The sequence below is a fragment of the Phascolarctos cinereus genome, unplaced genomic scaffold (genome assembly GCF_003287225.1).
Source record: "Phascolarctos cinereus isolate Bilbo 61053 unplaced genomic scaffold, phaCin_HiC Scaffold_3;HRSCAF=262, whole genome shotgun sequence".
NCBI lineage: Eukaryota > Metazoa > Chordata > Mammalia > Diprotodontia > Phascolarctidae > Phascolarctos > Phascolarctos cinereus.
Window position 1 is genome coordinate 110,861,083 of NW_027555736.1, and position 12,915 is coordinate 110,873,997.

General features: G+C 39.7%; 1 protein-coding gene across 4 annotated transcripts in view; it reads left to right on the plus strand.

Annotated features, from left to right (window-relative positions):
- The window catches only part of PDE8A (phosphodiesterase 8A), a 261,479-nt gene that overhangs the window by 151,736 nt on the left and 96,828 nt on the right, over nucleotides 1-12,915 (plus strand). For all 4 annotated transcript variants that reach the window (XM_020966427.2, XM_078151108.1, XM_020966433.2 and 1 more), the window contains one exon: nucleotides 9,677-9,733. In XM_020966427.2, the coding sequence (XP_020822086.1) occupies nucleotides 9,677-9,733 (57 nt within the window). The remainder of the gene's footprint in view (nucleotides 1-9,676; nucleotides 9,734-12,915) is intronic.

Genomic DNA, 12,915 nt, shown 5'->3' on the forward strand with positions numbered 1-12,915 from the left:
TGATCGATAGGTATGGTTTTTTAGATAGCAATAAAAATAAAAATGACTTACTCCAGGACTGTTCTGCTGTTATATAGCAGGTTGTTAAATGATTTACAAACTGATATCATTGGGAAGCACCATTCCATAAATGCAGTTGCCTAAAATCCTCATTTCTTTCAACTTCATTTCCTTTCTGAATGAGTCAGACTCTTATAAGTCTCCCAAATGGGAAATCCCAATTTCTCTTTTTTTTTTCTGCCATTTTGTTCTAGAATATTTGTTATTCCGAAGTAGGGAAGGTCTTCTGTGTAAAATTGTAGACCTAAAAAGGCAGAGCCAGAAGAGAGCTCAGACCTCATCTCATCATAGGTTACAGGATCGTAGATTTAGAGCTCAAATGGATCTGAGAGATCAACGCCAATGCCCTCACTTTACAGATGAAGAAACTGAGGCTTAGAGAGAGCAAGTGAATTGACCATTACCCTGCAGGTGGCGGGTCTCTTGACTGTGCCAACAATGCTTGCCCACTAGGTCATATAACTAGGTGCTGATTAGTGCAGAAAATTATTTGAATTCATACTGCATATTTCTATTGGGTTGGAACCAATGACCATATTTTATATAATTACAATTTCAAATAGTGTCCTGACTACTTCGAGTGATTTGTTGTTTGCACTAATCATGACCTGGCTGTAATCAAACTGTTAATAATGTGTCATTAAAGAAATAAACTTCAGTAGAGCAATGATGTTTCCAAGAGTCTTAAGTTATTGGAAATAGCTATGATTTCTTATTTCCATTCACCAAACCAATACTTAAGTGGTGTCCTACATTGTGATAGAAAATGAGCATACAGAATGAAACAAGACAGAGTCTGTAGCTCGAGGAACTTATATCCCAGTTGAAGAATAAGATAAATATCCACACAAGTCTAGGCTTCAGCATGCTAGGTTCAATGGAGAGATCCAGCCTGGCTGATATGAGAGATTCAAGATGGAATACTTCACTTAGAGTTGGGGAGATCAGGGAAGCCTTCATGAAGGAGGTGGTACTTAAGATATACTGTGAAGGCTTTCAACAGGTTGAGACATATGGGTTTGAGAGAACTATTCCAGGCACAGTGGGTGGGTTGTACAATGGCATGGAGATATAAAAATGGCAAGACAAAATTGGGGAATGGTAACTAGTCCATTTGGACTGGGATGGCACGTATATGAGATCTGAATTCAAATCCTGCCTTTAGCACTTATTAGCTGTGTAACCATGGACAAGATCACTTGGCCTCTCTGCTTTAGGCCACTCCCTAGAACTTATCCATTAAGTAATGGATGGATTGTCATCTGCACTGATGGACATTGTTTCCCATTGAGGAAATTTTATATGATAAAGCTAAAAGGTAATTTAGAGCAAGATTGGGGAGGGCTTTGGATGCCATGCTTAAATATTTGTATTTTATGCTTTGCACTGGCACTAGAAGATATACAAATACAGTGTAGGTCCCTAGCCCTCCACACTTGCTGAAACTGAGATGCTTAGTTTCCTATTGAGCCTGATGCTGCCTCCTGGTAGTAACTATTCATTACACTGGGAGATTTGTTACTGGATATTCCTGAGTGAAAATTTCTTTATAAAAACCATCTAATATTCATTTTTTGTATAGATAGATTATAAGCTCCCTGAGGGCCAGGACTACTTGTGTTTGTCCACAGTGCCAATCACAGTGCTAGGCACTTAACAGAGTAGATGCTTCTTGATTGATTCATTAAGTGATCTTGTATAATTTTATTCTATGTCCAACATATGACTATAAGTAGCATGATTAATTTCTTAAAAAATCGCAGATATTACCCACCAAATAACAAGCCTCCTTCAGCATCTCCTTTTAGGAGCAGAACTAAGAATAATGATGTTGTACAATGAAAAGAGGGCTGATTTTGGAGTGGGGTCCTGGGTTCAAATCCCTTCTCTTTCACTTTACTGCCCATTTGATTTTAATAAGTCTCAAACCTATTTGGATCTCAGTTTCTTCATTTTTAAAATAACAAGTTGGACTCCCTTACGGATCTAAATCTCTGCCCCTCAGATCCTACAAAAGTTTCTGCTTGGCATTCAAAGCTCTTTATAACCTTCATACCCTCTCCTGCCTTTCCAGTCTTCTTATACTTTATTCCTTGACACATACTTTTCAGTCCAGTGACACTGGCCTTCTGGCTGTTCTATGAACATGACACTCCATCTCTCTGTTCTGGGCATTTTCTCTGGCTGTCCCTCATGCTTTGACTCTGACTACTGACTTTTTTGACACCCAACTAAAATCCCACCTTTTACTGGAAGACTTCCCTAACCCCTCTTACTTCTAGTGTCTTCCTCAGTTAATTATTTCCCATTTATCCTGTATATAGCTTGATTTGTATGTAATTGTCTGCATATTGTCTCCACCATAAACTCCTTGAGGGCAGGGACTGTTTTTTGCCTCTTTTTGTATCCCTAGGATTTAGCACACTGCCTGGAACATGGTAGGTACTTAATAAATGTTTATTGATTTATTGATCCTAAATTCTAAAAATTTAAGCTTAATTCAAGGAAAACCTTTTTAATAATTAGAGCTTGCCAAAAGCGAAATGATCCTGGGTAGGTAATGAATGGCAAAGGCCAGTTGTCCACTTGCCAGTTCCATTGTAGAAGAGATTCTTGGTCATGCGCTGTTTGGACTAGGTGACCTTTGAAGTCTCTTTCAACTCTGAGAGCCTCATTTCTAAGATATCCTTCAGCTTTACTATTATGTTCTGTAACTGTATGCCTTTAACCATATGGTTCACTTCTCACAAAATGGGAATAGGTGAGGAGAATTACAGAGAACAGCTACAAAGTGCCTAGCTCCTCTGGGTTTACCAATAGTCTGCTAAAAAATAACCTAGGACTGTGTATCAGAACCCTCTTATGGATTTCCTTATAATTCGGCCTCAGAAATGTAAGCTTGAATTTTTTTCTCTTTGAATCTGCAGAAGCCACTGGACAAGAATCTTGCATTTAGAGTACCAATAGTCAAATCAAAATGTATAGACATGATTCTTAACATCCAGCTCTTTGGACAGACCCCTGTTTCGAGCTTATGGGAGTACATTGATTAGAGTATCCAGGATGGACAGGCATGGATGGGTTGGAGAGAACATTCAAATGGGTGGGATCACAGATACATCTAAGTATTTGAGACCATGAAAAGACATCCCAATTTAGGCTCCCCAACCCTACCATGTGTAGAGAATACTTCTGCAAATAAACAGAAGCTTGGAAGCTGTGGTGTTTCTAATGTCTGAGGTTGATGAGTAGTCAGTAGGACCTAGTCTCAGCAGTTTGCTAATAGAATTTCCCTTTCTACTTCCTCTCCCTTTACAAACCTTTTCTTTTACCTTCTTTACCTTACTACCCCTCCCGCCAACATCTATCAAAGCTGATTGTCAGACTGTAGGTGAAGAAGAGTGGAATAACCCCCCTTACCACAGAAAGGTTGGGGAGCCCCACTGAAGAAAAAAGGGCAAATCGGGGTTTTGTTGAGATTTTCTATCCTGTGCTGAATTCTAGATATCGCCTGAAATTGCCTGCTCGTTCTCCAAATATATCTTTGCAAAAGCAATTTAGGATTTCTAAAGTACAATCAGAGTCTTACCAATTTGGGTTTGGTTTTTGGTCAAGGGTGGGGGGTCAGGGTTGATGATAACTGGCATAGTCATAATTTCTCTAGTGTTTAATAAAAAGGAACAAAATTATATAATAAGTGAAAGTCAATGGGTCATAAAAATTTTGGAGTATTATGAAAAGGACTTGATCTGCTTTGGATTGCCTGAGGGAGGCTCTCCTGTCCATCCCTGGCCCAGTGTGGAATGTATCAGTAGAGTTTCTGAATGAGAATGAAAAAAATAAAACCACCAATTACATGGAACATTTGCCTAGTGCTGTTTCTTAGCCAATTTCTCATTTTGGAGAAGTATGTTTGGTCCCTTTTACTTATTTTCCTCCTTAGTTGAAGGTTGGAGTATAATGTTCCCTCCTTTCCTCTACTAATAATGTGCTGCCTTTGTTAACTATTAAACAACCTTACAAGAAGAGGGTTATTGATTACTTCCCCAGGTCTGTTATTTTCTCCTCAAGTTGAATTTAGGTTCATAGGTTCATAGATTTAGAGGTAAAGGGGAATTGAAAGTGCAGCTAGGTGATGCAGAGGATAGGGCGCCAAGGCCTGGAGCCAGGTAGATTCAAATCCAGCCTCAGAGTCTTACTAGCTGTGTAATCCTAGGTAAATCACTCAATCCCATCTTCCTCAGTTGGAAATGGCAAACCACTTCAGTATGTTTGCCAAGAAACCCCAAATGGCGTCACAAAGTGTTGGACACGACTGAAAAAAAATTACTGAACTAGTCTAACCTTCTCATTTTAAAGATGAGGAAACTGAAGCCCAGGGAGGTTAAGTGATTCACCCAAGAACATACAAGTATTTAGTGTCCAAAGCAGAATGTGAACTCAGGTTTGGAATAAATTAGATTGGAGGAAATCTTAATCCTGATTGATAATCCAGATGACAAATGGGGGAAAATCCCCGGAGATCACAAATCTGACTTTTGAGAAGACCTTTATGTTGGCACATCCACTCTAATTCTCCGAAGACAGTGAACCTTCCATTTTCTCTCTCCGTAATTCCAACTAATAGGTTAGGCCCATTGTAATTAAAATTCATAATCAAAATACGTGTTTACTAGGAGCCTGCTCTGAGGAAAGCACCATGACAGGTCACATAAGGACACAAAGATGAGTCAGACATGGTCCTGCCCTCCAGGAGCTTATATTATGATGCATTGTGGGAGTGGCATAAAACTCGAACACAAATGACGTAGAGGGTAAAAGTGCATGAAAGGGTGAGGCAGTTCAAAGGAAAGAGGAATCACTTTTGGCTGGGGAAGAAGGGGGAGTATAGAATTTTTAAAAACAATGAAATATCATTAAGTTAATACAGCAAATGTCATTAACTTAATACATCTAGTCCAATACAGGACTTGGACTAGTGGACCTTCCAGCTCTAAATCTACAAATCCCTAAATTAATATCAAGTTAATAATAGAGAAGCAGCTATGTGGTATAGGTGATAGAATTCTGGACTTGGCATTAGGAAGAGCTGAGTTCAAATTCTAACTTATACTTCCTAGCTATCTATGTGGCCCTGTACAGTCACCTAATCTCTTTCAGCCTCAGTTTCCTCAACTGCACAATGGGAATAATAATATCATCCATCTCATGAAGATATTGTGAGGATCAAATGAGAAAATAGATGTGAAGTGTTTTGTAAACCTTAAAGCCTATGTAAATGCTAGCTATTATTTTTGTTATAATAAAGTTGCCACCAAGTGATACTTCCAGGTGTTTTAATGACCAGATAAGACTCATTCTTTTATGTACTTCTTGTCTACCTTTATAGAATGTAATCTCTTTGAAGGCAAGCACTGTTTCATATATCTTTGCATCCTCAGAACCTGTAGACTTGTTTCAAGCTTATGGAAATACATTGATTAGAGGATCACAGGATGGACAGGCATGGATGGGTTGGAGAAGGCATTCAATGGATGGGATCTCAGAGACATCTGAGAATTTGAGGCTGTGAGAAGACATCTCAATTTGGGCTCCACACCCCCACCCCATGTATAGAATACTTTTGCAAATAAGTGGAAGGTGGGAAGCTCTGAACTTTCAAATGTTGGAGGCTGAGGAGTAACCAACAGGACTTTATCTTTTTTTTTTTTTTTGGTGAGGCAATCGGGGTTAAGTGACTTGCTCAGGGTCACATAGCTAATAACTGTTAAGTATCTGAGACAGAATTTGAACTCAGGTCCTCCTGACTCCAAGGCCAGAGCTCTATCCATTGCGCCACCTAGCTGCCCCAGAACAACAGGACCTAGTTTTGCAGTTCACCAATAGAATTTTTCATTCTACTTCCTCTACTTCCATTAACATATGATCATCAATGGATGTGCAAATAGCATTCTTTTCATGTAAAGTGTATTCTAAACCAATTTTCTTCAGCTTTTCTGATTACACACAACTCTCTCATAAAAAAATACATATTTGGGACCATGAATGCATATTTAGATGTGTATTTATTTATAAATTATATATGCCTGGAATATAGTCAACATTTAATAAATGCATGTTGAATGAATTTGTTCTATTAAATTGGTTACCCATGCCCTGGCAATCTTGTTAAAACTTTCATTTGCTTAGCAAACTCATTTCTTGGTTTGGACAAAGGTAAGCTTCAGTCCAGCTCAGTATAACATATAGGAATCAGATTCTGAATCAGTAGAGACTGAGTTACTAAGATTTCATTTCCTCTCTGAAGTAATAATACTTTTTTAATTAGGAAGAAGAATTCGCTGAGGCCATGGGGCATTCAGTTTTCATTAAATAAGCAGAAACCGACAGCTTCACGACTTCTATTCATTGTTCCACTTTCTTTGGAGCCAAGTATAACCCCTTTCCCAACTGACACACTTTTCAATATTTGAAGATAACCATCATGTGCTAAATCTCCTCTTCTCTAGGTGGAGCATCACTACTTAATTCAGTCTGTTATTTGTGTGTCATGGTCTACATCCTTTCCGTATCTGGCCAGCCTCTTTTGGAAATCGCTTTGCTGTGTCAATGTGTGTGTGTGTGTGCGTGTGTGTGTGTGTGTGTGTGTGTGCGCACACACACGTGCATGCGCACATATGCTCATGTGTGCATTAGATGAGTGGATGTGCTCAAGAATGGGTCTGGGGCTGGGCATGTGATATAATTGGTGGGGGAACTCCCAATGTATAAGCTCCCTCCACTAATATAGATTGGCAACTCATCTGAATTTTAGTCTTAGAAAGTTATTTGGAATTCTGAGAGCTGTCAGTAATAGCCTTTGCAAAACATGTGGCACAGAACTGAATTCAGTGTGTTGCTGTTCAGTCATTTCAGTTATGTCCGACTCTCCATGGTCCCATTTTGGGGCTTTCTTGGCAAAGATACTGGAGTAGTTTTCCATGTGCTTCTCCAGCTCATTTTTACAGATGAGGAACTGAGGCAAACAGGATTAAGTGACTTGCCCAAGCTCACACAGCGAGTAAGTGTCTGAGGCCAGATTTGAACTCAGGAAGATGGGTCTTCCTGATTGCAAACCCAGTGCTCTATCCACTGTTACACCTAGCTCCCCTGCTCCAGATATACTCTTACTTAAATTACATTGGAACAATCAGCCCTCTCATTCTAGACAGGATGCCTCTATTAATGCTTAAGAGTATGTTTGTTTTTGTTTGTTTTGGCTTCTGTGTCTTACTATTGATGCATGGTGAGCTTAGAATCCATTAAAGCCTCCAGATCTTTTTTTTTTTAACATACACTGTTACCTGGCCCTGCCTCCCCCATCTTGTATTTTTACAATTGAGTTTTAAAGTTAAGGACAGAACTTTGCATTTATTCCTATTAGATTCTGTCCTCTTAGATTCAGCTTACTGTTCTAACCTGTGGAGATTTTGGGGGATCCTGACTCATCCATCATAATAACTGTCCTCTCAGCTTCATGGTATTTGTAGATTTGATAAGTATGACATCTATCTCATCATCCAAATCATTGTTTAAAAAAAAATGAGCAGCACAGAGCCAAGGACAGATCCCTAAGGCATACTTCATGGATGCTGTAAGTGATTATCATTTCACTGTGCATGCTGTAAGCTATTATCATTTTAATTCTTTCTCTCAAGGTTGATTTCAGTCTGTCAACCATTTCTCTTTGGGTTTAACCATTCACTCTTTCAACCACTTTCAAATCCACCTAACTATAGCATCATGTGGTCCAAAGTTCTCCATTTTGTCCATAAAGTTACCATGAGAAACCTTGTCAAATGCCTCTTGAAATCAAACTGTATTGTGTCCATGACAGTCACCTAATCATTTAGTCTAGTAGCCTTGTGTCAGAAAAAGAAAAGGAAATTTGTCTGGCGTGAAGTCTTGATCAGTCCATGCTGAGCTTAATGATAAGCACTTCTTTTTCATCCCACTAATAACAATATTTTACCAGAAAATAAAGTTGTTTTCCAGTCTGTTTTTGTAGAAATCCTCCCCTTTCCCCCCTCCACTAAAAAAATTAGAACACTGCCCTTCTCTAGTTATGTGATCATAGTATATTTTCAGAGCTAGAAATTTGATCTTATAAATAATCTGAGGCCCAGAAAGGCTGACGTGAGTCTCATAGGTGTGAGAGGGCATGTCTAACATTCACATAACTCTTATGTTCTGGGATGCATGCTCCATTTTTTTATGTTTCTCCTGAGAGCACCAAGAGTGGCCAGCAGTCCTATATCGCAGGATGTAGAATTTGAGGGCTGGACTAACTGATCTTTAATCCCCCTAACTGCTCCAAGAATCTATAACCCTAATTCCCAGAGCATTGAGCCATCTATTTATTAATGTGAAGCTGCATAATTCCACTTCCTTTTCTTCTATTACAGTATTTAAAAAGAAGGTGCTTGGAATGGGTTAGTAGCTCCCACTTCTATTTTATCCATGACCACTAAAATGTTAGTTGGTCCTCAACCCAAGGTGGGAAAGAAGGAACAGGTGTTTGGGTCTGCTTAGCATAGAGCTAAAGGCCACACTTGCCATGGGTTGGGCCAAGGGCCCTCTGTGCATAAGTTGAAGTTTCTTGGACAGAGGAATGAAGAAAGGCCACAGCTGAAAGATCTCCCCAAAAGGAGTAACTGGAAGTTTGTGGATTGATCGTGTGGATTGACTTGGTTACTGGGAATTCAGGATACTGAGTGGAAGGTGCCAGGGGTAGACACTGGTGCCCACATTATAAGCAGTGGTTGGCAACAGATTCCAAGAGTCTGAGGATCAGGCAGAGATGTTAACAGGGGATAGGTTTAAAGGCTCCTTACCAAGCCAACAGAAAGGGTCTGATGTGTGCCTAATTTACAAGATTCAGTTCCTTTGAAGTCCTGTGTGGTGCTGGCCCCACCTTCTACCAAATTAACTATGGCTATTGGAGAATTATTAGACCCTAGATCTAAGAGCTCAAGGGACCTCAAAGACCATCTAGTTCAATTCCTTCATTCAGGCTCAGGAAAGTTGTGACTGGCCCAAGATCACCCAGGTGCTCCAAAGCCCCCACCAGCTTCCTATTGCCTGTAGAGCAATAATCAACCTCGTTTATCCTCACCTTCTGTGCCTTCCAACATCTGTCTATCCAACTGTATTCCCCAGCAAAAGCTTTCTATTTCAGCCAGTCCCTTCTCCCATTTAATGATCATTTATTGAGTCCTGACTATGTGTAAGGCATTTATCATTCTGAGTGATCTGAAAGAATGTGTTGTTTTTTGAAAGATATGGGGAAAATTGGAGTTTAAACCAGTGCTGATGTTGATGGAAGGAGGCAAGATGGGAGGTAAACCATGAATTTGAAATGAGTTTCACCTTGTGTGGAAATTTCAGCAAATAGTTGGAGATATTGTACAGAAATGAAAGCAAAAGCTGAGTGTCATCTGAGATTCCTAATAGGTTTCTAAAACTTGTTTGTTCTCCAATTCTGGCTCTCTATGAGTTACTCTGAAACCAATTTCATTTTTATTGGTAGCTTTGATAAAAGAGGTCAATTCTCAAGAAGTCTCCCTTTCTCTTACAGGCATCAGTAACAGATGTACAATTTGGCCCCATGAGATTCCATCAAGATCAGCTTCAGGTAATATCAAAACACTGGCGATCTTTCTTGGTCACATCTCACGTTCCAGCTCATTTGGTGAACCTCACTTTGCACAGTCAATGTGGTACAGAAAAGCTTTGTGTAAATCAATTAAAACATTCTTTAAAGAAATTTTGTACTTGCAACATATGAGCTTGCTATATATAGAAGCTTATTTATGGTGGTTCTTTTATATGGTCAATAATCTCATCCTGATTTGTTAGCTTGGAAATCCAGATTTTCATGTGTTAGATTAGCTCAGAGTGGGACCCATCTGTGCCCTCTTTATTTATCTGACCAAAAATCAAACCCAGCTTCCAATTTCTATTCACACTTAATATGATCTTCCCCATTCTCATACTCCTGGTACTCAAACAGGTAATGAATTTTGGATTCTAATTAATAGATCAGGAAGAATGCAACAATGCTCAGCAATGGGAATTATTTGGTGTTGTCTGCACTGAAAAGCATAAAAAAAAGTGAAAATGTATGGATTGTTCACTCTTCTTTTGAAAATATTCAACAAATTTCATCCATCTCAGTAAATACCTAAAATATACTTACTATATGTAAAATATGCAGATGGAATGCAAGTGCTAGGGGCTAAAGTGACAAAGGTAACTATATGATGCTCCCTGTCCTGAAGGAGCTTATGATTGTGAGGGGAGGTAAGACACCTTGTCAGCATCAGGGGAAGATCCTTCACTGCTACCTGAAAAGCAGAAAGTCTGAGCAATTCTTGATCAGAGAACACCACCCTGCTGTTTTCATATTCATCCTTCACAGAATTAATCCCAGACCTCTTGATTTTCCCAAGTTTATTGAACCTCACTTGGCTGATTCTTTGATACTTCTGGTCTGATATTTCCTTGGCCCTTTGCATCCACATTCTCTTATGTTCTCATATGGCATGGTCTTCAGATTCCTTACCTGTTTGGCCAGTCTGTATATATTCCAGCCTGCACTGGCAATACCAGTAATATGCTATGTATTTCTCCTCTTCTCTCTCTCTAAGAGCATCTCCCTACCTCCCCAGAAGGGAAATCCATAGCTGATTTTCTATACTGTATTCACTCCTACCTGTCTATGTACTTGGGGTAAGTCCAGACAGAAATACTAAGGTTCTGCCATAGTGGTCTCATCATGGATCACTGGGGAGTGTAGAATACTCTCCATCTCAGACTTTGGGTGGCCTCAGATTCATCATGATATTATTGATATGATATATCCATCAGAGATACCATGTTTGAATCTACAAAGTCTGCCCAGATGAAGGACTCTGTCAGAAAATCCCTAGTTCTCCCAGAGCAGCCCTGTTCCCATTATAGCCCTGGACATCACAGGCCTCCATGCATTCTGTAATCTAGACATCCTCACCCATCTGTTCTGACACAAAACACGCCATTTGACAACTCCATGCAATTACGTAGGCTGTTCCCCATACTCTGAGTGCCCTCTCTCCTCATCTCTGCCTCTCAGAATTCCTTGGCTTCCTTCAAGATTCAGCTTAAATGCCACCTTCTATAGAAATGGCCTTTTCTGGTCCCATCAGCTATAGTGGTGTGCCTTCCCCTCTTAGGTTGCCTTCCATCTTGGGTAGACCTGTTTATTTACATGTTGTCTCCTGTCCTAGAATGTGAGCTCTTTGAAGACAGGGACTGCTTTTTCTGTTTTTCTGTTTGGTTACCACAGTGCCTGGCATATAGTAAGCAGCTGATAAATACTTGTTGAATAATTTCACCCTCCCTCCTCTCTTTCCTGTTCCGTAACATGGTAAGCAATTTGATATAGGTTATATATGTGCAATCATATAAAACATATCTCCATATTAGTCATGTTGTGAAAGAAGAAACAGAACAAAAGGAAAAAAAAATTACCAAATAGTATGCTTCGATCCGCATTCAGACTCTTTCTCTGGATGTGGATAGAATTTCACATCATGAGTCTTTTGGAATTGTCTTAGATCAAAGAGCTAAGCCTATAAAAGTTGGCCATTGAACAATGTTGCTGTTACTGTGTACAAAGTTCTCCTGGTTCTGCTCACTTTAGTCAGCCTCAATTCATCTAAGTCTTTCCAGGTTTTTCTGAAATCTTTCTACTCATCATTCCTTATAACACAATAGTATTCCATTACATTAATATACCACAGCTTATTCAGCCATCCCCAATTGATGGGCATCCCCTCAATTTCCAATTCTTTGCCACCACAAAAAGAACAACTGTAAATATTTTTTAACCTGTGGGTCCTTTCCCCTTTCTTTTTTGATATTTCTGCATCTGTTTCTCTCCAATCTCCATTAAAGACTTCCCCTGGGACTTTCCTATAATTCTGCCCCAATTCAGGGAGGGTCCCCTTAGGTGATACTTGAAGCCCATTTCTAAGTGGCCAACTTCTTCACAAAGACCACTCTTCTCTTTATCTGGGTCTTGTTAGGAGATCTTCCATACGCACAGGCTTCCCAAATACATCATCTCAGCCTGCCAACAACAGTTTATTTCTGGGTTTTGGTCAGTGCTTTTCCCTAGCTTTCAAGTCAAGATATGCCTCTTTATTGCACCTAGCCTAACGATCAGAATGATTTTTTAGGAAATCGGACCCCTTAACTGTATCCCTGATGTTACATTTCATTCCATTGAGGCAGCTAGATGCCCTTTCTCCTTGCAATAGAATTTTGTTTCAAACATTTTGTGCATATACCTCCACACCGAATACACCCTTCTTCACCAACTATGGGTTCTAATCTCAGTTTTCCCCTAACTTCATACTCTATACTCATTAGTTCCCTTTGAAAATCTGAAGGAAGTAGAATCCACCCAGACTTGCTTGTCAACCGCAATGAGCCTGGTCCAGGTCTCCTACAAGCAAGTGGAGGCTTGTCACTAGATATCCAACAACCTCTAAGGTACAGATTGTCCATAGTTGTCCATATACCATTGCTAATCCAACTATCCATTTTAGAAATCAGAAGACAGAACTTCAGGGTTTTCTCTGATCATTCAGAATCACAGTTTCCATACTCTTGTCCCTTCCCTTTGTTGTATGCTCGGGGTTCTGCTGGTCATTGCTCTAGAAGGTTCATGAGAACCTTGAACTTCAATAAATTGTTTTGCAACCAGTCCCAGTGCTCATAAATGGCCAGGAAGAATTCATGGTAATGAAAGTTCAAAACTTTTGACAGTGG